Here is a 24,898-nt window from a genome sequence, read left to right as displayed (position 1 = left end):
TGGTGTCCTTTGTGCTCTGTCAAAACAGCCCAAATAAGACCTCACTCTCATCCCGGACGAGCCCCCAAATTGTTGAAGTACGCCGACTTCACCGGGTCCATTGATGAGAAGAGATCAACCGGAGTCGTCTGCTTTAGACAAATCAACACTTTATTTCAGACAACAAAGCAGACACAGATATATCTGGAGACCCCACTACATGCACCTTGAGAGTGCAGCAGAGAGTCTGAATAAGATATTCACAAACAGTGAATACATGCTTGAAGCCGCACCTTTTTTGCATACGTAATTTTACACTCATGCATATCACACTTCTTGATTAGTACTCCTGCCCCCGGCACAGTCAGGTTGTCTTGTCCTGTTGTTTTCGTCATTCAGCCCTGACAGTTCGGGCGCAACTAGCAGCCTGCACAACTTAACATAAACAATCACATCATGTACTTATACACAATCAACTCCTGATATAATGGTGCCATATGAACAGAACATGATCAAAAGCTCATTTTCTCACAAAAGCTACGCTTTCTCAATAATGGATTACATCTCCACCACCACAGACGGTGTCACCACCCAGAAACAGATAACCATGTACCCCAATCAGAGGCCCTGGATGAACAGGGATGTTCGTCTACTGCTGAAGGCCCGCAACACCGTCTCAGAGGGGGACGCACAAGCCTACAGTACAGCCAGGGCTGACCTGAAACGGGGCATCAAACAGGCCAAGTACTGCTACAAACTCAAGGTTGAGGAGCACTTCTCCAACTCAAACCCCTGACGCATGGGGCAAGGCATTCGGGTCATCAGTGACTACAAGCCCACCAACCCCCCCCCCCCCCCTTCTGACACATCCTTCCTAAATGAGCTCAACAACTTCTATGCTCGTTCTGAGAAGGACAACAACGCACCTGCAGTAAAGACAGAGCTGACTCACAACCACCAACCACTAACACTCTCCACCACTGATGTTGAAACAGTGCTGAGCAGGATCAATGCACACAAGGCTGCAGGCCCTGACGGCATCCCTGGACATGTGCTCAGAGCATGCGCTGGGGAGCTGGCGGGGTCCTGACGAACTTATTCAACCTGTCCCTGGCCCATGCTGTTGTCCCGACCTGCTTCAAATCCACCACCATCGTGCCGGTTCAAAAACACTCCACTCCAACGTGCCTCAACAACTACTGTCCAGTGGCACTCACCCCCATCATCTCCAAGTGCTGAGAGCAGCTCGTTCTGGCACATCTCAAATCCTGCCTGCCCCCCACCCTGGACCCCCATCAATATGCCTATCGCAAGAACAGGAGTACAGAAGAGGCAGTCTCCACAGCGCTGCACTCTGTCCTCTCACACCTGGACAATAAGGACACATATGCCACACTTTAGCTCGGCATTCAACACTGTTATCCCCACTAAGTTAGTAACCCAACTCACAGATCTGGGCATCACAGCTCCCGTCTGCAACTGGTTACTTGACTTCCTGACAAACAGGCCGCAACATGTCTGATCAGACCACCACTGCTCCTCCACCCTCATCATAAGCACCTGTGTACCACAAAGCAGCGTGTCTATTCCTCTACTCCCTCTTCACTCACGACTGCAGACCTGAACATGGCTCCAACGCTATCATCAAGTTTGCGGATGATACCACAGTGATGGCCTCATCAAGAACAACGATGAGTCAGCCTACAGGGAGGCAGCCTGGCTGCGTGATGCGAGGACAATAACCTGCTGCTCAACACAGCAAAAACCGAAGAAGTCATCGTGGACTTCAGGAGGAATGCTGTCACCCATCCACATCAACGGTGTGACAGTGGAGCGTGTGACCAGCTTTAAATTCCTGGGGATCCACATCTCACAGGACCTCTCCTGGACGACGTACTGCTCCAGCCTGGTCAAGAAGGCTCACCAGCTCCTCTTCTTCTTGAGGACCCTGAGGACAAAATCACCTCTCCTCAAACATCCTGGTGAACTTCTACTGGTGCACCAACGAGAGCATCCTAACTGGCTGCATCACAGCCTGGTATGGGACCTGCTCTGCCGCTGACCAGAAGGCGTTGCAGAGGGTGGTGAAAACCGCCCAGCGCATCACCGGAGCCTCACTTCCTTCCATTGAGGACATCTACAGGAAGTGTTGTCTCAGAAGAGCAACAAACATTATCATAGACCCCTATCATCCAGCACACAGCCTGTTTGTCCTCCTGCCCTCGGGGAGACGCGACAGGAACCTACGGACAAAAACCACCAGGTTCAGGAACAGCTTCTTTCCCACAGCTGTCTCCCTGCTGAACTCTGCCCCACGGCGTCCCCCCCCCACCCCTCCACCCCCTCAGGAAGTGAACTGGTCTATCACTGCACTATCAACTGCACCTTCTCCATTGCACTACTGAACATAGCTGTAATTATATCATAACCATTGTAATCATACAAAAGTATTGTCGTCATAGCCTGTCTCTATAGGTTTTTTTTTTATTACATAACTTCATCCTGCACCTTCAACTGCATTTACCTGTATCTATAGTACTTATTACTTTACTTCATTCTTGCACCTTACCATGTTTATAGTGTACATAATTATATTATTACTGCGAATGCATTTCTGGTTAGATGCTAAGTGCATTTCGTTGCCTGTACGATGACATGTGCAATGACAATAAAGTTGAATCTAATCTAAAGACAATGCATGCCTGTTCCACAGAGACGAAGGTCATTTATACCAGCGGGGGGGGCGTGCAGTGGAGCAGGGTTGCTGTCTGGAGTCCTGAACAGGCTGTGGGAAGTTCAATCCTGTCAAGACATGATGGTCATAGTTTGGTGACTAAATGAATTATTCTTACAGGTTTAACGTAACTGTCTGCATCAATACAGAAATGAGCATCCACACCGAATATTAAGACACCAACATAATAGGAGCCCATGAACAGAAACCAATCAGCTGCTTTTTGGGTAAATGGCTCAGAAACGCCAAATTTTCCCCACTAATATAGACTTTACTGATAAATGTCAGACGTACTGTCCTGCATATGTGCTAGATATTATATCAGCAGGGATTTATTACATTTGTTTGGAAGGGGGAAATCTTAAGCTTTGAAAATCGTGTTCATTTCCTGCATAAGTAATGTAAAAACTAAAGAAGATCCTTGTGGTCATTGATTTTTGTCATCACATATCATCCTACCTGTGGCTGTTTAGCGTCATGGTCAGTTGCAGCTGCACCTGCGGCCCCATGGTCCTGTCAGCTTCCCAGGTCCTGACCCTCCTCCTCCTCTCTGTCCTCTGATGTCCTGTCCTCCATATCTTTTTGCTCCATGCTACCACTTACTGGACTTGTGGACACAAAGGGACTCTACTGTGGACCCTCTCCTCCACCCATCTACATGCTCCTGTCTCTGTAAGAGTCCCTGAGCCCCTTCCATTTCTCCTTCATGTGTCCTCTTAGTTGGTAGCCCAGCCCTCACTCCCTTGTAAATTACACACACTTCATAAACCATCCAGGTAGTCCAAGCTCAGCACTGACATCTTGCCAGGAATTCCTTTTGGGTACGGACCTGTGTGTTCCTCTCTGGCTTTCTCCTCCGCTTTCCTGGAACATGCAAAACAACCATGACTTTGTGGTGGTGCGTCTCTCAAAGCTCAGTCTTTTGATATCAAAACATCTGACTCATTGCAACAGGAACAACTCTACCTCATGAGTCACTCCCAGTCTAGGAGTTCGGACCTCTAGTAAGGGATACATTCATGTTCGATAGCATTATTCTGACTTGTGTGCAGCAGCCTTTGCATCTTCCCTACTACGAGCATTGAAGGCCATCTTCTTCATCTTCTCCTGATGCTGTTGCTTTACTTTTAGCAGATTGTGCTTCATTTTTTCCTCTCTGGCTTTCTCCTCAGCTTTCCTGTAACATGCAAAACTACCATGACTTTGTGTTGGTGGGTCTCTCAGAGCTCAACCTTTTCATATCAAAACATCTGACTCATTGTAAAAGGAACAACTCTGTCTCACATGGGTCACTCCCAGCCCACATGGGCTCTGACCCCCATTTATGGGTATATTCCTATTTAACAATGTAGTCCTGACCTGATTGCACCAGCTTTTGCCTCTTCATTCTTGCGGGCATCAAAAGCCTTCTTCCTCAACAACTTCTCCTTTTCCTGCTGTTCCTCTTCCTTCAGCTTCTGCCTGAAACGCTCGTTTTTCTCTATCTCATCTTTTTTCTGTTGTTCCTTCAGGTGGAACAGCCGCTTCCGCAGCTCGGACAGGGACATCTCTTCCATGAGATCCTTGCCTGCAGTCTGGCATGGGACACAAGGAAAAACCATGACACATGGAAAGAAGTGTGAGAACTTTGAGAAGACACCAATCCTTTCTTTCACTTACCTCAGTGCCATCAAGAGCCTTCAATCTCTTCTGGGGAAGTGAACTAACAGTGCTGATTTCACCAATTATTCTAAATTTTTTGATGAGTTCTGCTTGTGCCTGCTCCAGCGCTTTACAAAGTAGCTCTTGATTTTTCTTGGTCACTTCTTTCACTGTGGAATTTGTATAAAAAAACGTTTCAATAAAAAGGATCTCTTAAACAAATGATAATAAGAGCACGTTACATGAAGTAAAGCAACTTACCAATACTTTGCTTAAGTTTTGTCAACTTGTCTTCAGCTACTCTGTTGTTCTTTTGTCCCTCTGCCACCTGTCGCACCAGGTCTCTCATTGCTTTCTCCTCCTGCAGCCTTTTCTTGGCATATTTCTGCATCAACAGAGCAGCCTACAAGAAATACACATGTGAAGCACATTTTTACCCCAAAATCATTTGCCTGAAAAAAAAGGTGTTCAGAGAGCACAAATCCATCCATCCACCTATTTTCTATACTGCTTGTCCGTTGGGGGGGTTAGGGTCTATCCCAGGGTTCACCCCAGGAAGGGTTGCCAGTCAGTCGCAAGGCAATCTGGAGCAATTAGGGGCTCAGTATCTTGCTTAAGGATACTTGGACATGGTCACCAGAGGAAGTGAGGCTAGAACCAGTGACCCTTCAGTTACTCCTTTACTTCTGCTCTCCTCTGACCGCAGACACTGTTTTTCTCTGCTATCTTTACCTTTTTATGGAATTCTGGTCCTGAGAGCAGTATATCATCTGGAATTTGTGGATTAAGTTGTCTCAAGCCATTTTCAAAGGTTTTTATGGGTTGTTTTTACGACTGAGTGAGTGAACGCGGCCCACCATCAACTCAAGCCTATACTACAGTGAGTGGATACAGCCGAAGCTAACTAGCATCAGGATGCCACCCTTCTCCGCCGATGATTTCCACAAACTTGTGCAGAAGATCACTGTGCTGGAAACCAAAATCCATAGGTTAGAAATAAATGCGGAAGTTAACGGACTCTGTGGAAATGAAACCACTCTGCCTTTTACACAAACGAGTGGACAAGAGAATGCTATCTAACAGTTACTTACAGTGGCACGGATAAGACTGCAAAGAAGCCGGAGAGTTATGATGTCTGCAGTAAATCCTCTCATTAAAGTCCTCCCTGGAACAGCCAAGGAGCGAAGCTAAAGAAGGAATCTGCTCCCTTGAACATGGAAGTACGTTTACAGGCAGAACCGTCCACCCAGAAATCTCTGATGCTACTGGCTGGCCAGCGCTACCATCTACCTCCTCCTCATCAACACCGATGCAAAGCAGGACACAGCCATGGATAGCTGCTAAAGGAAAGATGAAAAGCAAGCAACCCGTACAACAGCCTGTCATGATCCACAACAGATATGCTGCACTACTGCAAGACTCTGCATCTCCATCTGATGAACTGGAAAACCTCTCATCACCACAGAGAAGTGTAAGGTCTGAACATAAATCAGAAGCTAGCAGGCCGCAGGCCAAGCTAACAACTGGGCCCCAAACTCTGATTGTGGGAGACGCCGCTGTCAAAGATCTGAGATTCATGTGCAGTAAAAACACGAAGGTTCTCTGTTTTCCGAGAGATATGGTTCCTGACCTGACAGCAAGAATCCCTGGTATTGTTGCAGCAAATACGACTGTTAAAAAGATCATGTTGCATGCGGGGATGAATGACATTGTGAATCGACAGTCTGAAGTGCTTAAACAAGACTTCACTGATCTGCTGAGCACAGTCAGTTCTCTGGGTGTCGAGGTCTTTATCAGTGGCCCCTTTCCATCCGTCAGAAGAGGTGCAGAGAGATTCAGCAGGTTGATGGCTCTGAACACATGGCTATCTGCAGCATCTGATGTCCATTCCATGCACTTTTTGGACAATTTTAGTTTCTTCTGGGACCGCAGACATCTTTTCAAGAGAGATGGACTCTTCCTAAACAGGTCAGGAGTCAAACTGTTTATGTCCAACGTATCTTTCTGCCTGCGTCACCAATCTGTTCCTTCCACCAAGGACAAGGTGATTCAGACAAGAGATGAATGTCATCAGGAAGGAGCACAACCTTAAGCTGACGTGACATCAAGTGATGAGAGACGTCAGGGTGAACGAGAGGAGGATTCCCCAAGTCAGGGTGAAGAGGAAGAGGATTCTTTGCATTCAGCACCAAAAAGTGCCTGTGAGGGTCCACCTTCTACACCCCTCCAAACTCCACCCAGGTCACCATCCACTGTGAGCACGTTGTCAACCTCATCATCCCCCCTCATGGATTTCACTGACCACATGAACAAGCTGGTCATTGCTGGGACACAACTCACCCCCCGCCCCACTGCAACTTTCTCTCCTGTCATTCCCCTGCAACACCCTCGGCCTTCTGTGAAGTTAAGACGTGCCCCACCCCCACCGTCCACATACAGGCATCAGACTGAAAATGAGCATCAGACTCATCCTCCACTAGCTGATAAGAGTTCAGCACACTGAGATCTCTCTGTCCCTGACTGCTGATGTGTTCTGGGTCCAGGCTCCAATGATGTCACTCCTGACTATTACCAGCGAAAGTCGGGGCCCAGCATACTGGAAGCTTCCTCAGTTCACGTTATGACTGTCAAGAGAAAAAGAATGTTTAAATTGCCAAGAAACAGGGTAATATCAAATTTAACATTCATTCCATGTCAAGCACAGTCAGTACATGGCCCCATAGATACTGCTTCTAACATATCAACGCTAGCAGGATTAAATGTCAGGTCATTAGCAGGCAAATCATTTCTAATCAGTGATAACATTATACAGCACAACCTGGACTTCATGTTCCTAACTGAAACGTGGTTAAGCCAAGATATCAGTGCAGTAGTTCTCACTGAATCAGCGCCCCCTAACTTCAGCTTCATAAGTGAAGCTAGAGTGGATAAGAAAGGAGGTGGAGTTGCAGTTTTGTTTAATGAAACCTTCCAATGCAGGAGGATGTCAGATGGAAGTTTCACCTCCTTTGAGTATGTTGCAGTTCAGTTGAGAGCCTCCTGTCGTGCAATATCATTAACCATCTACAGGCCCCCAAAATATAATGCACTGTTTTTTGATGAGTTTTCCAAACTATTGTCTATTATCTGCATTGAGCTTGATGTGTTATTCTAGTGGGGGATTTTAACATTCATGTTGATAACGTGAAAGATGGATATGCAAAGGAACTCTTAAATACTCTGGATATCTTTGGACTCTCCCAGCATGTGACAGATCCAACACATAACAAGGGCCACATATTAGATCTAATTATCTCCAAGGGTCTAAACATTTCTGATGTTGTGGTGAGTGATGTTGCTCTTTCGGATCATTGTTGTGTTCAGTTTAAAATGACTATCCCTGCTAATCTCTGCAAAAGTGAAGCAGAGGTGATAAGAAAGCAGTTTATGAACAACAGCACTGGTACATTTTTCACTCAGGCGTTTACATCATCACCAACTCTGCCCTTAGCCTCAGTCAATGACCTTGTTGATAGTTTTAGCTCCAGTGTTATGACTGTTATGGATGCCATTGCTCCAATTAAGACCAAAGTTATATCTGGCAGAAAAAAGTCACCATGGAGGAACACCATTCTGGTGAAAGCTCAAAAAAGAAAGTGTAGGCAGGCTGAACGCAGATGGCGTAAAAACAAACTCCAGGTGTACTACGACATTTATAAAGAGAGTCTTCACATTTATAACCAAGAATTGAAAAAGGCGAGACAGTCTTTTTTCTCTGAGATTATCAAAAATAATACCAACAATGCCCGCACCTTATTCACTGTTGTCGACAGACTGACAAACCCTTCGGCATCTATTCCTGCTGAACTGGTGTCCAACAAGTCATGCAATGACTTTGCAGCCTTTTTTACAAATAAAATTCAGAAAATAAGACAAACAGTATGTGGCTCCTCCAAAAGCAACTTAGTTATGTCACCAGTTCCTCCTCAGTTTCTCAGAAATCTAGAAACATTTCAACCTGTAGACCATGCAACTCTGACAGAAACGGTTCAGAATTTAAACTCCACGATGTGCTGCCTTGATATGATGCCTACAAGCTTGCTGAAAAGTGTTTGTAATTGTGTTTCATCAGATGTATTGAGGATAGTAAATGCTTCTCTTCTGTCAGGTTAATTTCCCAGGGCACTGAAAACTGCAGTCATCAAACCTCTCTAAAAAAGCCTAATCTGGATGCTTCATTACTAAGTAACTACAGACCCTTATCTAACCTTGCGTTTTTGTCAAAGATCATTGAGAAAGTTGTCTATCAACAAATTCATTCTTTCTTGACCCAAAACAATCTCTTCAGTGCTTTCCAGTCAGGTTTTCGACCACACCACAGCACTGAAACTGCACTTATTAAGGTATTAAATGACATACGCCTTCATACCGATGCATCTAAAATATCAGTATTGGTACTACTAGAGCTTAGTGCCGCATTCAACACAGTCGATCACACCCTGTTGCTTGACAGACTGGAGAGGTGGGTTGGACTTTCTGGTGCGGTGCTAAATTGGCTCAGATCTTACTTAGAAGATCGCGACTTCTTTGTCTCGCTTGGGAACTGTGAATCTGAGCAAACAAAGATGACATGTGGGGTCCCGCAAGGCTCTATTCTTGGGCCACTTTTGTTCAACATCTATATGCTCCCACTGGCCCAGGTCATAGAGCACTATAACATCTCCTACCACTCATATGCTGATGACACACAACTTCATATTACAGTGTCGCCATGCGATTACGGTCCACTGCATTCACTGAGTGACTGTATCCTACAGGTCAATCAGTGGATGGGCCAGAATTTTCTCCAGCTCAATGCAGAAAAGACAGAAGTCATTGTGTTTGGTCCCAAAAACGCAAGGCTTGAGATCAGCAGCCAACTTGACTCAATGACACTACAAACCACCGACCAAGCTAGAAACCTTGGTGTTGTTATGGACTCAGACCTGAATTTTAAGAGCCACATAAAAACTGTCACTAAATCAGCTTATTATCATCTCAAAAACATTGCACGAATTAAAGGATTTCTCTCTAAACAAGACATGGAAAAACCCGTCCATGCATTTATTCTTAGTAGGCTAGATTATTGTAATGGTGTCTTTACAGGTCTCAGTAAAAAATCAATCAAGCACCTGCAGCTCATCCAGAATGCTCCTGCCAGAGTCCTGACCAACAGTAAGAAAATGGACCACATTACACCTGTCCTTAAACCACTGCACTGGCTCCCTGTGTGTCAAAGGATTGAGTTCAAAATCCTGTTACTGGTCTATAAGTCGCTGAATGGGCACGGGCCTAAATACATGTCAGAGCTGCTGACTGGGTATGAAGCATCCAGACCCCTCGGGTCATCAGGGACAGGTCTACTCAGCGTCCCCAGTAGGGATAGGAATCGAGAACCGGTGCCTATAGAGAACCGATTCTGTGCATTTTAATTCCATGGAATCGTTTGGCAGTTTATCTAACGATTCTCTTATAGATTCCAACCAGCAGGAATTACGTCACGTAACTTACGCATGTTACGCACACTCAATTCAGCAAGTACGACTACGTGATTAGGTTACACTGGTTTAGCACGTGCATTGCAGTTGTAAACATAACAATGGCACCAACTGGGTTCAAAGGATCGAAAGTCTGGCTTCACTTCACGAGGAAAAATGACAACAAAGCGACTTGCAGTCATTGCAAGGTGGAGATAACAGTGTCGGGAGGGAATACCACCAATATGCAGAAACATCTGCGCACAAAGCATGCAATCATTTTAAACGAGTGTCATGTTTTTGACACGCTTCGGACTGATGCATCTCAACCTGGCAGCAGTGGCTGCAGTAGCCAAGCTGTGATCACCTCTGCGGTTACTACGGAAGGAAACTCTGGTAAGTAGCTCCCACTGCCTATGTGCTTCTTTGTAAAGCATGCAACACTAACGTTATGCTATTAAACGAATGCCGTCTGCATTACATATAGAAGATGACCGTGACGAGAGAGAGAGCCTGGCTGGCTCGGAGGCTGGCAGCGCTCGCTCCTACTGCTTACTACCTGCTCTAGCTTCTCCTTTCATAGAGGCAGGCAAAAGTAAAATGCCCCAGGCCAGGGTAGACGAATGTCACCAAGCAGTCACTAAGTTTGTTGTGAAGGGCTTGCATCCATTTGCTACAGTAGATGCCCCTGAATTTCGGTAGGTGAATGTACTCAATTGTGGAGGAAATATTCAGTTTAGACAATATGACTTAGCACAACAGGAGGACCTCCAAGTTAACAAGATGTTTCACTCATTAATTATCATTCTATTTTCTAGGGAGATGCCCAAGATTCTCAACCCAAAATACAAAGCCCCAAACACAGAAAGCTTAACTAACCACTTGATCCCTGCTTGGTATGCTGTCGAAAAGGGAAATCTGATCTCTGAGCTGAAACAAGTGTCGAAGGCAGCCATCACTGCTGATGGATGGACAAGTTTTAGTCAAGATCATTATCTCATAGTTACTCTGCACTTTGTAAGCAATGGCCAGGCTAAGGAAAAGGTGCTTAAAACCAAAGCCGTGTACCAAGCTCAGACAGGCTCAGCTGTCGCGGAGGACATTGAAGACATCCTAGAGGAATATGGTGTCAGGGAAAAGGTTGTGGCAGCTGCTGTCGACAATGCAGCTAACATGGATGTCACTATGAAAAAGCTGCAAATTGTGAAATTGCCATGTTTTGCTCATACACTTCACCTGGGAGCACAGAAGCTGTACAATTGCACTGCGATTTCCAACTGGGCAGCACAAGTTCGTGCAGTCATTGTTTGGATGAAGAGGTCCCACATGGCAAAAGTTGTACTTAAAGAGAAACAAGACTTACTCAGTAAGATACTCTCATTACATTGCAAGCAATATATGAAAAATATAGATAGGTTATGTGTGCATGTAAATTAATAGATCATGATGAATTTAAATTCAGATTATAACATAAATATTTACATTGTGTATGTGTTAACCCACAGAGCTGCCCAAGCACATGCTCCTCCTGGATATAAGGACCAGATGGAATTCTTTGTTTTTGGCTGTAGCTGGCCAAAATAGGTAATGAAGACTTAAGAAAAGCAGAGGACTTTGTTCTGCTTATGCGGAAGCATTATACCTCTACACTTGCAGTCTCAAGCGACAAAACTCCAACCTGTGGTGAGATCTTGCCCATCTTGCAGAAGCTGGAGCAACACTACACTGTGCAGGAAGGTGACTCTGCCTTCACAAGGAGCATCAAGGAGAACATCTGGAATGATCTTTCCAAACGTTACCAGGTATGTGGTGCTGTACAGATAAATTTGCCGCTTTTGCCTTGACAGCCACTCTACCACTGAGTCATGCGGCCACTGAGAGCAGAAATGTTTTGGCTAATCCTCCTTGTATTTGTGTTGTGTAACCTTCATTTTCACCAACTGTCTACTGGTCTTTACCCACCTCTTTTTCCAGGAGTTGAGGAGCCTTCTGGTCCCTAACTGGTTCCTTGGTGGTGATGTGCCCTCGGTTATGATCACCTGCCCCCTCCAACAGGCACTGAATTCTCAGTCAACACACACACACAAATTACTCTTCACTCGCAGTGTTCCACAGAAAATCTCAAAACAAGAACATTCAGTTCCACATAGCAGCATCCACACTGGCCATCCCATCCATTACAGGTATTATTGGACCAGCCAGCATGTAGAATTCCCTCAGACAAATCACAGGCTTCAGCTCAGTCCAGCAGTTTCATGTACAAGACACTGATCATATTGAGGAGCCTCTTAAAACAGGTTGAAGGTAAACTACATGCTATACCTCTGCACCTCCTCTGCTGCCTGACGGATCTCGATCGCCTCTTTTCTCAGGGTGTCTGCTTTGGTGGGCTTGAAGGTGTTGCTGCGTCTCTAAAGGAATCAGAAGAATTCTGTTACCATGCATAAGAAACGTTACACTAAAATAAAAAAAAAACTGATAAAAGACCTCACCTTGGAACTGGGAGGAGGTTCGACATCAATTTCTTCGAACATGAACGTCTCATCCGACTCTTCCTTTGACTGGGGCTCCACTTTCTGATTTATAAGAGGCAATACAGCAGATAAGTTAATGAAAGTCCTTCCATCCATCCAATGTCTTCCACTTATTCCTGTTCAGGGTCGCAGGGGAGCTGGAGCCTACCCCAGCGGCTACGGGCAAGAGGCGGGGTTCACCCTGGACAGATCGCCAGTCCATCGTAGGGCCAACATATAGCGACAAACAACCATGCACCCTCACATTCATACCTACGGTCAATTTAGAGTATCAATCAGCCTAGTCCCCAGTTGCATGTCTTTGGACTGTGGGAGGAAGCCGGAGTACCCGGAGAGAACCCACGCAGGCACGGGGAGAACATGCAAACTCCACACAGAAAGATCTTGTACCCGAGCCGGGACTCAAACCCGGAACCTTCTTGCTGTGAGGCGACAGTGCTGACTACTGCACCACCGTGCTGCCAAGTTAATGAAAGTGAAACGTAGAAGTGACCTGTTTTCATGTGAATGAGCTGAGAATTCAAGGGATTCAAGGGACCTTTGTTGTCATACCACTCACATTTTCATGTTGGTGGTATGAAAATTGAACTCTGGTCCTGGGATAGCAGAGACAGCATAACAGAGTGTAGAGAACAGAAATAGGTATTTCAAGCAAAAAGATATTTACAGAAGAATATATATATATATATATATATATATATATATATATATATATATATATATATATATATACATATATATATATATATATATACTATATATATACTGTGTACGGGACTCAGCAACTGGGCACCTGAGAAGCATATTTAAGAAGCAGGAGGGAGAAGCAGTGGAAGACTGGGAGACAGGAACCAAAACCACTCAAAGGTGTCCAGATGGAGGCTGCAAGAACAGGCACCACCTCATCAGCTGCTGGTTAGGATTCTGTAAGGAATGTAGAAACGTTAGAGGATTGTAGTCAGTATACACCACTGAAGGCCTACACCCACTACCGATGTATACCTCAAAGTGCTGTAAGGCCCAAATTAATGCAAGTGCCTCTTTCCCGACTATCGAGTAGTTCAACTGAGAGGAGTTAAACTTGCGTGAGAAATAACAGACCGGTATCTCAGAACCACACACATCCTGCTGCAATAACACGGCACCAGCACCTGTATTACTAGCATCCACCTGGAGCTGAAATGGCTCATCAAGACAGGGAGCTGCAAGCACTGGAGCACAAGATAGGAGCGCTTTAACCCCATCAAAAGCTCTCCCTGACATCTATCTGACCACTGAAATGTCACCTTTGGGCTCACCAGATCAGCTAAAGGAGCAGCTACTGCTGAGAAGTTCTCACAGAACCCTCGATAGTAACCAACCATTCCCAGAAACCAAGCAAGCACCTTCTTTTTTAGTGGGAGGAGGAAACCTCTCAACAGCCTCCACTTTTGCCTGTACAGGCTGCACAACACCCTGCCCAACCACCTAACCCAGGTATGTCACAGTGGCCTTGGCGAACTCACACTTTGCCAAGTTCACTTTAAGGTTTGCCCTGGACAGACAATCAAACAGGGCCTGGATGCGCTGCACATGTTCTGGCTAAGTGTCACGGTACACCACCACATCATCTAAATACACAGCACACCCTTTAAGCCCAGAAACCACCCTGTTCAGTAGGCGCTGGAATATGGCAGGGGCATTCCTTAACCCAAAAGGCATCACCGTGTATGAATACAACCCAGAAGACGTGACAAACGAAGCAATGTCTCGAGCCCGGTGAGTCAGGGGTACCTGCCAGTAACCTTTAAGGAGATCAAATTTACTTACAAACTTAGCTGAACCCACTTGATCCACGCAATCCTCCATCCGAGAAAGGGGATAGCTATCTGGCTTAGTTGTGGCATTCACCTTCCTAAAGTCAGGACAAGGCCTAAAGGTGGCATCTGGCTTCGCAACCAACAAGCATGGTGAAGCCCAGCTAGAATAGGACGGTTCAGCAATACCTGCTTCTACAATATATCTAACCTCTGACTCCAGCTTCTCACGTTTTTCAGGTGAGGCTCTGTGGAAGCGCTGCTTTACAGGGGCAGCATCTCCCACCTCAATGTCATGCTCCACCAAGTGTGTTCGTGAAGGAACATCTTGTGTCATACAATCAGTGACCTCAAGCTCCTCAACCCTGGCTTCTTTCACTGGCTGAGTCCCAGTAACCCCAGGAGGCGCTGCCACAGCCACTGAGGTTACCCCTGCTCCCAATTCTGCAGGACAAGAGTGAGAAAAATAGGGCTTTAACAGGTTTATGTGGCACAGCTGTAAGGGAAATTCTCCTTGTAGCTCGTTGAGAGTTGCTAATTCTCTGAAGAATTACAGACTCGGTGTGATGAATCAAGTCTCTTTAATACATGCAGCATGGAGAGAAGACTGCTGAGTGTTCTCTGCCAATCTTTACAATGTCTCAACATTTATACCATTCAACAACAAAGGGCAGATGGTTTCCCCATCACAGCAATGACTGTATCACCTGTTCATCAGCTGCTCCTCACCTCCCCCAATTCACCCTGTCTGTCACTGTTGTCCATTTGTTCCTTGAGGTCAGGAGATGGTCACAGAAGCTCATGTGATTGACAAAATGCTTTCTGAGACTAATACTACTAATCCACAGTATCTGTTAATTTAATTCCTACATTCCTCCCTTTTGACACAACGTGTCAACAACACATATTTAGGAATTACATTAAATCTTAATTCTGAGAAATCATTGATCACAGACCCAATGAGAAAAGAGGAAGAAAAACAAAACCAAAGCAAACCATAGTTACACAAACTCATTATCCACTGTTTCATCTCAGCTGGTTTGATGTCATCTTCTCCTGGGTCTCCTGATGCTGTACCGGTGCACTTCTCCCTTTTGTGTCTCCTTGCGCTCTCAATGATAAGTGTCCATTGACATCATTAAGAGGAAAAAATGTTATTCTAGATAGAGAAGGATAGTTGCAACATGGGGGAGACAGGTGAGAGCAGCAGATTTCAAAACAGTGCTGTATCTGCGGCTGCATTATCCTGTGACACTGAGTCAGCTGACCCTGTGTGAGCTGGACATTTGCATACTGCTGTTGAGGCTGGTAGACAGAAGATTAATTGTAATAATGAGAGCAATGGATTTACCTGTAGAGGTAAGGAAACCACGGTTTTCCACAATGCATGGAAGTTATGAAAAGCATTAAATGCATATTGAAAATGAGAATATAGACTGTAACAACTTGTCCTTTACCTGGAATGAAAGCCCAGGTTAGTGCAAACATTTCACGTCCAAGTTTAACATTTACCATTGAAAGTGAAAGCAAACCAGAATTGTGAGTCAGGGTGAACAGGAATGCTAAAATATGCATTTGCTAAATCAATGACTGTAAACCAGCAGGAACCTGCCGGGACCTGGGACATTAACGTAGCCACATTAGGTACAGTTGGAGCTGGATGTTGAACGGCTTCATTTACCTTCCTAAGATCTTGTACTGGTCTCTAACTTCCATTTGGTTTCTTTACAGGCAAGATGGGGGTGTTACATGGTGAATCAGGGCATTCCACAAAGGCACTTTGATTTATGTGAGAACCTCAGGTGTGTGCATGTGTCCAGATTTAACAACTACCACCCTGATTCTTAAGGGACAGGAATCAATTTAGGTGGTGGTTTAGCTTCTAATGTTAATTGCATGCATTGATGATATATGGTAACTGGTTTATCATCATTGCTATGAGTGTCAGGGTGTGTACTTATGTCAATGTGCTGGTCAGTGCTCTGACCTGCCTCCGCTGTCTCCTGTGGTTGTGTCACTGGGAGTCCGGGAGAATGGACAGACAGTTCTTCAGGTGGTGCATGCAGCCAGGAGTCGTCTTGTTGGAAGTTGTCTGGGGTAGCACAATTACTTGAGATGTGCCCATAGCCTTTGCATTTGTAGCATCTGAACTTCCCATCAGTCCACCGTGGACATACAGGCTGTGGATTCATTCTTTTTCTTCCTCTACCTGTCTGGTGAGACCTTTGTCTTGGTACATGATGCTGTTGGCCCCCCTGCTGGTAGAACATGAACTGATGCATAGCTATGACCCATTTTTCACCTCCGGTCTTTCGTGGATCAGGTAGCTCCTCAGCCATTTCCTTCAGTTTATCTGGATGCCATGGCCTGTACACAAACACCTCTGGATCCCAATGTGCATGTGCATCATCCCCCGTTGGTTGCGGTTGGGGGTTGGGAAACATCATCATAGGCATTTGGGGTACACCCCCTTTATCTTCTTGACTCTGTAACCAGTAGTTGAAAGATGTTGCTATAGGTTTCTTGGGAGAAACAATGTCAGTCTGCTGGGTTTTTGGAGTCAGAGAGAGAACAGACAGGTCAGGGTACAAATCTCTGTGTTCCTCCTTTTCAGCAAAAGTTCCTTGTTGGGGGTCAGTTGCACCTGTGGTCCCCTGTGGGGAAGTGTTTTCTGGAGGAGGGGCTGCAGGTGTGGAGACAGCATATGGAGGAGGCAGAGCCATTTCTTGATTTCTAGCCCTACATTTTTTCTCCTTTCTTTCTCACGTACTCTCTCCTTTCATTTCTTGCTTCAACATCAATCCTGTTACCGACTTAGCTTCTCTTATCTCTGCTTCTCCTTCCCACTTTTGATAAGCTTGCCAGTCCATCTTTGTCTTCCCTACTTTCTTTCCCTTCATGTGTTCTTCTAACAATACTCGACACCTTCTTAGACAATCAGTGCTCAATGTGCCTTTCAATGGAAACACCTCCTGAGTAACATAGTGCCAAAGTGGAACATCCTCAACCACATTTATTCCCCATTTTTGTGCCATTATTTTAGCAGGACCTGTAAGAGGGACAGGTAATGGTTTTAGTTTCCCCGTTTTGTTCCCCATAATTCTACCTGACTCACTACTGGGACAGGAGTGCTTTAGACTTCCAATGGGCTTTTCAGTCACACAGATTTATTCCACAATCACCCTGATCTTCCCATACAAGTATGGTTGGATCTTATCATCCACACACTACCTTTGAGTAACTCTTTCAGCCGGGTAGTTTGTGTGACAAAGTCCAAGCAACGTACCTCTTTAGTATGAGAACATACTAGACATTGAATGAGTCACAACAAAGTTTATTTTTTATTATTCTCATAGCTTCTTCACTCATACGCCCATTTTATTGTGCTGGGACACCCTATATTATGATATATAATGTGAGTATATTATTACTATATATATTTAATGACCTTAGCATCAACCGCTCTTCTTTTCATCTCAGGTTATATCTATAAGGATTATCTAGAGCTCCTTACTATTTCTTAATAACACATACCACATACGTAGACAAACACACAACGTTGCAACATATATATATATATATATATATATATATATATATATACACGTACATGCATACATACAGTATATAGATATAGATATAAAATGAGCTCTTTTCACGTGAATCACGATTTCAACAGCCTCTTGCTGCATAGATATCTCTTCTTTTGTAGTGTTTTTCCTTTCTTTTTACCTTCAACTTCCAAGACTACACAAGAATTACATGGAAGTTGTCCCAAGACTACACAAGAATTACAGGGGAAACTTAAACTCAGACTACATCAAACCTTCCAAGACTACACAAGAATTACATGGAAGCGTTCCCAAGACTACACAAGAATTACATGGAAGGGGCTTCCAAGACTACACAAGAATTACATGGGAAACTTTAACTGAGACTTCATCAAAACTTCCAAGACTACACAAGAATTACATGGAAGGGGCTTCCAAGACTACACAAGAACTACATGGAAGCGTTCCCAAGACTACACAAGAATTACAAGGGAAACTTTAACTCAGACTTCATCAACCTTCCAAGACTACACAAGAATTACATGGAAGGGGCTTCCAAGACTACACAAGAACTACATGGAAGCGTTCCCAAGACTACACAAGAATTACATGGAAGGGGCTTCCAAGACTACACAAGAACTACATGGAAGCGTTCCCAAGACTACACAAGAATTACAAGGGAAACTTTAACTCAGACTTCATCAACTTTCCAAGACTACACAAGAATTACATGGAAGGGGCTTCCAAGACTACACAAGTATTACATGGAAGTTCTCGGTTGCGACCACACAGGAATTACACAACTCGTGTAGAGATTGATTCACAATACCGTACTTATTAAAAAAATAGATGGAGCGTCTGCTGTCCGCCACCCACTCCTGTCCTCAGGCGGGATCCTGTCCTCCGTTTGTCGGAGCGGAACTTTCCCTGAGTCGTATGAGACTCCTGCCAGCAGATGACCTTTAGTCCAGGTTCAGGCATAAGTCAGCAGAGCGTCCATCCCATCCTCGTTGCCAAAAGGTAAGGGAAATTCTCCTTGTAGATCGTTGAGAGTTGCTAATTCTCTGAAGAATTACAGACTCGGTGTGATGAATCAAGTCTCTTTAATACATGCAGCATGGAGAGAAGACTGCTGAGTGCTCTCTGCCGATCTTTACAATGTCTCAACCTTTATACCATTCAACAACAAAGGGCAGATGGTTTCCCCATCACAGCAATGACTGTATCACCTGTTCATCAGCTGCTCCTCACCTCCCCCAGTTCATCCTGTTTCCGTCACCGCTGTCCATTTGTTACTTGAGGTCAGGAGATGGTCACAGAAGCTCATGTGATTGACAAAATGCTTTCTGAGACTAATACTCCTAATCCACAGTATCTGTTAATATATCTCCTACACAGCTGACTAGCCTTCCTCCTATCTGAGGTGGCTATGACATAATTCTGCTCTGTCACCCACCAGACCAACGATTAGGGACCCACAAACTTAGCCTGAAAAGGGGATTTCACCAGAGGCAGCAAGGCTAACACTTGATCACCTGGGGAAAAAACACATGCTTCAGTATGCCGATCATATAACCTCTTCATCTTCTTTTGAGAAGCTCCCAACTTCTCTTTCACCATCCTCACAGCTTCGAAGAGCCGCCTTTTGAAACCATTAACATAGTCCACCAGCTTAACTGGAGGGTCAGGTACCTGCCAATCCTCATGCAGTACCGCTAATGGGCTTCTAACATGGTGTCCGAAAACCAAGTCATTTAGGCTGAAACCTGTACTGGAATGAACCACCTCCCTGGCAGCCAGTAAAAACCAAGGTAACCCACCATCCCAGTCTCTGTTCAACTCACTGCAATAGGAGTGCAACAATGATTTCAGGGTTTGATGAAACCTCTCAAGAGCTCCCTGGCTCTGAGGATGACAGGCACTAGAGGTGGAATGTTTCACATGGAGTTGTTTCAAAATCTCTGCCATCACCTGAGAAGTGAAATTTGTACTCTGGTCTGACTGAATAACCGTAGGAATACCAAAGACTGAGATAAACTGACTCAAAGCCTTCACCACCAATTTAGTGGTTATATTACACAGGGGATATGCAGCTAGATTGTCTGGCACATCACGGTCAGCAGGAAAGAGCTCCCAGCTTTAGACTTGGGCAAAGGGCCCATGCAGTCTATCAGCGGGTGCTCAAACGGGCTGGACACTGCAGGAATAGGAGACAAAGGAATAGGTTTAATGGTTTGATTTGGTTTACCTGTTAACTGAGAAGTGTGACAAGTCTTAATGTACTCTCTTGAAACTGCTGCGTTATTTGTCAACCCAGTACTTGGGTACTGACTGTTGGGTACTTTAATTGGGTTATTTTATTGGAAATTATTTATTGGGTATTCTGATAACCCAACTTGCTAGGTTGTTTCTGATGGGAATGGAGTTACTCGCTGTTGGGTTGTAATATCTATGAAGTTGTGTTGGGTTATTTTGGACAACACAACAGATTGGGTTGAATTTGTGAGTTCGCACATGCGCATTGGGCAACCAACCACAACCCAGTCACCTGTGGACGCCTCAGTGAAGACCTGCAATGGGTCGATGAAGACAACAGAAAACTTTCGGCACAAAGCAAGGTTTGTTACATACACGATTGTGTTACCTTATATTTGACTGATATTATATAAAGCTTTATATTTTTAAGATGTAAGTTCGTGAAGTACTGGTGTGTACTAGCTCGATCAGGGCTCTCGTGCGCCTCGGGAAGACCGTTATTTTGGGGGGCTACGGCTACATCACTCGAGAAATGTGTTTTGTGTTATAGTTAGGAGGACAACGTTAGTTATCTCGTCAGGCTGTTTATATAATATAATTAAGCAATATCAGATGAGTGCTATTGTGCTGAATATCAGCACTGGTGTGATTCGGTCGTAGGCCAAGTGCATTAGGTAACCACACAGTTGCTGATATTCAGCATCTCAAGTTTGATACTCCTTTTATACAAAAGTTCAACAAGCGCATTTTATTAGTTAACAGTAATAAGCGACAAGAAATTATGATTTGTTCGTTTATTTAATCATTTATTTTGCTCCGCCAACACAGATAGTTCCGCAACTGGAAGGAACTGTTGCCAGGCAACACATAAACATTTCCTACACAGAAACCTGCTACTCTGTGTCTGCATATTACCGCTACTTTGTATCATTTAAAATTTATCTGAATGTTTCCATCTATTGTAAAACCTCTGACGTAAGAGTCTGTTGACAGACGCATTGGTGGCATTATGTGTGTTTCTGATGAGTAAAGTGGTTTTGTCACATTGTGTGTTGGTGGATGAGGGAGACCCAAATGTAGAACGTTGGAGGGTGCACAAAAGGGGTTTATTGAGACGGGGAGGCTGGAGGCTTGAGACGGGGAGGCTGGCAACACGAGACTGGAGACTGGCAACTCGAGACTGGCAACTCGAGACTGGCAACTCGAGACTGGAGACTGGCAACTCGAGACTGGAGACTGGAGACTGGCAACTCGAGACTTGAGACTAGCAACTCGAGACTGAGCAAGAGCACAGTGAAAAAAAACAAAACCCACTCACCACACCAGTGGGCGGAACCACCACAAAGAATCAGGGGGGCGGCCGGGAGGCCGCGCAGACCACGGAGAGTCAGGGGGGTGGCCGGGAGGCCGCGCAGACCAAGGAAAGTCAGGGGGCCGGCCCAGGAGGCACTGAGCTACCGGGGGGAGGCCCAAGGTGCCGTGACAAGCGGCAGGAGCAAGAGAGGCGTCCGCCTGGACCCTCTGCGCTGGAACAAGAGTGACGCCCGCCAGGACCCTCGGCAGCAAAGCAGGAGTAGCGCCAGCCAGGACCCTCGGTGCCGTGACAGGAGTGGCGCCCGCCAGGACCCTCGGCGGAGTAGGCGTTGAGCTAGCCAGGATCCTTGGCGCCGGAACAGGGGTGACGCCAGCCAGGACCCCTGGTGGTGGAGAAGGTGGAGAAGGTGCAGCAGCCGCTGCGATGGGGATCGAGCCCGCCAGAACCCTCGGCGCCGTGACAGGAGTGGCGCCCGCCAGGACCCGTGGCGGCCGAGAAGGTGTAGCAGCCGCTGCGATGGGGATGGTGCTTGCCAGGACCCCCGACGCCGAGACAGGAGTGGTGTCCGCCGGGGCCCCCGACGCCGAGATAGGAGTGGTGTCCGCCGGGGCCCCCGACGCCGAGACAGGAGTGCCATCCGCCAGGACACCCGACGAAGAGACAGGAGTGCCGTCCATGGGTGGCAGCTGTGTAGCTGGGGTGAGGGCTGCATCTGACCGCCTCGGCGCACGAAGGCAGCCCGCCTTCTTTTTGCCCTTGGGCTGGGAGCTCCCAGGTCTCCCAGATGGGGGCCGAGCTGACCAGAGGGCTCGCTGCACCGAGCGAGGGCCTCCCAAGACTAGCCGGGTGCCCATGAAGTCCTCCAAAAACTGTGACTCTCTCTCTTCGGTTTGCCTTGCCATATAGGCAAAATATTGAAATAGAGTCATCTTCTTTGGATGGGGGGTAGTCTGCTGGGTCTTCGTTGGTTTTTGGGTCATTCTGTCACGTTGTGTGTTGGTGGATGAGGGAGACCCAAATGCAGAACGTTGGAGGTTGCACAAAAGAGGCTTGAGACGGGGACGCTGGAGGCTTGAGACGGGAGACTGGCAACTTGAGACTGGAGACTGGCAACTTGAGACTTGAGACTGACAACGACAGCAAATGACGATAGTGACAGTGACTACAACAACACCTAACACTAGGACGACGACTACGATGACAATGACCCAACAAGTAACTGAGGAAACACACAGGTTAAATACAAGAGGGGAAACAAGACACAAGTGGTGCAATCACCCAGGTGAGACACATGAGGTAATCACAGGAGGGAGGACAGGAAGACAGGACATGACTACAAAATAAAACAGGAAACACAAGACAGGGATCGTGACAGGTTTAGTAGTTTGCCACAATCTTACACAGTTAACTGATGAAACGTTAATTAAGTGTGAAAATGTCTGTAAAAAGTCTCAGTGGTGTTGTACTCCATATCAGCACTCATGAAATGTCTCTTGTCCAATGAAATTACTTGGTCGGAACTAACTGTTGTAACTAGCCAATGTCAGTCAGCTGCAGCCCGTTTGAATTTCTGGGACTGATTTATGCTCGCTGGGTGGCAAATGGTGACAGTTTAACCACCAACAAGAGGTACATTTAAACTTTGATAACGTTAACATTACGCCCAACCATTATGTCAAAACAGTTAAAGGACATCTGGACTATTGAATCTTATTTAATTGTATTGTGTGTATTGTAACTCTGTCTGGTGATATCTCAGGTTGGAATGGATGATTTTATCCAGAAAAATATTGAGTGGCAGCTTCCAGGCCTCATAGAAAGGTTCAGAGGTAAGCTAATTTATAAGTCATCTCCATGCCTTCATTTTATGGGTACTGTGTTATGGCAAGCATTATGTTCTGTAACTAGAAAATGATTGGGGCTAGTTGCATTCAAATGCTGAATAAATAAGGTTGAAAACCACTGGCCAAGTATAATGGAAATAGAAAGAATAGAAAGCCTTTATTGTCATTATACACACTACATTGAGATTTGAAAAGCAGCTCCTTCAATGTGCACTCATGATATAAAAGTATAATGTAAAAAAAAAAAATCACCTAATAGTAAAAATACCAGACTGACAGATAAAATAAAAACGCCAATCTGCAAGTTCAGTGTGTCACAATTAAATGCGACCACATTGTGTGCTTGCATATCTTTGTTTTCAGGTCTATTTAATGTTACAATTTTTTCTTCTGTCTTTCAGATGAGGCTGTAGACGAAGAGAGCTTTGGGGACTTGGATCATTCCACAATCACCGCTTTGATCCCCAGAATAGGAGAGAGAGTTATATTTATTAGGAAACATAATGAATTTGGAAGTAATGCATTTGCATTAATTTTCACAATGAAAATTCTAATCTAAATTAAAATTCAAATGAAAGGACGGACTGACCGACAGACATTACCTTTCACTGCTTGCTATTGTAGTTTGAGCCATGGGATATGTTTGCTTTAAATGTAAAAATCAAATTCCTGGGAGTGTTAAGTCTTTTTATCCATTTACGTGCAGTACATCATGTTAATTATGCTGCAAACTATTTCAAGTGTTGTAAAATAGGCTGTGGTAGAACCTTTAACTACATGCGATCTTTCCGAAGACACTTGGATCAGCATAAAAATGTTGAGGTGCTTGGTGTACCCACTCAAGAAGCACCCCCTCAAGATCCAGTCCAGCCTGAGTTCCTTCTTCATGCTGAAGGCCAGCCAGCAGAGGTAGCTGAGGAGTGGGATGAGATTGAGCCAGAGGGCATTACTGATCGGGTAGCTCTTCTTCTAGCTTGTTTGAGGTCTGTGCCCTCGAAAACATTGTCTGCTGCTCATTTTATTGTTGACTAAACCTCTAGTTTAATATCTGATACTGTGGGTAGACTGCAATTGAGGACTATGGCAGTTTTCAGAAGTTTGGGACATCATCAAAGCTCAGAGGTAGACCAACTAATGGTGGAGTTCCAAGACTGTGCTGAGCCCTTCCGAGATCTAGATACTGAGTATAAACAGATGAAGTATTTCGTCAAATCGGGAGGCTTCATTGAACCAGTTGAGGAAACTTTCCCTGGGAGGGTTTCCTATGTCCAGGAACTGGACTCTACCACCGGCACTGTGAAACAAGTTGCGGTTTCTTTTCAACGTGTTCCACTTACAAGACAGGTAGACAACACAGGTCCTTGAAATGCCTGGCATTTTACAGGCAATGCTGGATTGGCAGGAAAGAGAAGATGGGGTCCTTCAAGATGTCTTTGATGGGGAGTTTTGCAAAACACCTTCACTTTTCCTGAAAGAGACTTCCATTCCACTTCTTTTTTACAATGATGAGTGTGAAACAGTCAACCCTCTAGGATCAAAGACTGGAACACACAAGCTAGGCTTCATTTACTTTCTGATCAAGAGCTTGCCACCAGATCTACTCTCCAGTTTACGGCAGCACTTCCTGTGTGCAGTATACAAATCAGATGATGTAAGACATGCATATGATCTTGATGACGTCCTGCGCCCCATTGTTGCGGAGCTGAAATTACTAGAGAAAGACGGCATCTCCATTGACACCCCTACTTTTCAC

At 45.3% G+C, this 24,898-nt stretch overlaps 1 protein-coding gene and 1 long non-coding RNA gene across 2 annotated transcripts; both read left to right on the top strand.

Moving 5' to 3' along the window:
- Positions 1-10,314: 10,314 nt before the first annotated feature.
- Positions 10,315-11,711, top strand: LOC147253880 (uncharacterized). The gene is made up of 4 exons (XM_086219075.1): positions 10,315-10,547; positions 10,668-11,215; positions 11,506-11,651; positions 11,697-11,711. The coding sequence occupies exons 1-4, from the start codon at positions 10,315-10,317 to the stop codon at positions 11,709-11,711; spliced, it is 942 nt and encodes a 313-aa protein (XP_086075201.1).
- Positions 11,712-19,955: 8,244 nt separating this feature from the next.
- LOC147253879 (uncharacterized) lies at positions 19,956-23,843 on the top strand. The gene is made up of 3 exons (XR_015118445.1): positions 19,956-20,348; positions 23,061-23,130; positions 23,547-23,843. It is a non-coding gene; the product is annotated as an uncharacterized LOC147253879 (long non-coding RNA).
- Positions 23,844-24,898: the final 1,055 nt, after the last annotated feature.

This window comes from Aulostomus chinensis, chromosome 11, assembly GCF_037954235.1.
Source record: "Aulostomus chinensis isolate RoL2024-O1b breed Wild chromosome 11, RoL_Achi_v1.0, whole genome shotgun sequence".
Lineage (NCBI taxonomy): Eukaryota > Metazoa > Chordata > Actinopteri > Syngnathiformes > Aulostomidae > Aulostomus > Aulostomus chinensis.
Note: the sequence above shows the minus strand (reverse complement) of the source record. Positions and strands in the feature narration are given on the sequence as shown.

Coding starts and splice junctions, on each gene's coding strand:
- LOC147253880 (XM_086219075.1), top strand. CDS start 10,315: ATGCCGTCTGCATTACATATAGAAGATGACCGTGACGAGAGAGAGAGC. Junction 10,548..10,667: donor GTAGATGCCCCTGAATTTCG/GTAGGTGAATGT, acceptor TCTATTTTCTAG/GGAGATGCCCAAGATTCTCA. Junction 11,216..11,505: donor AGAGAAACAAGACTTACTCA/GTAAGATACTCT, acceptor CTACACTTGCAG/TCTCAAGCGACAAAACTCCA.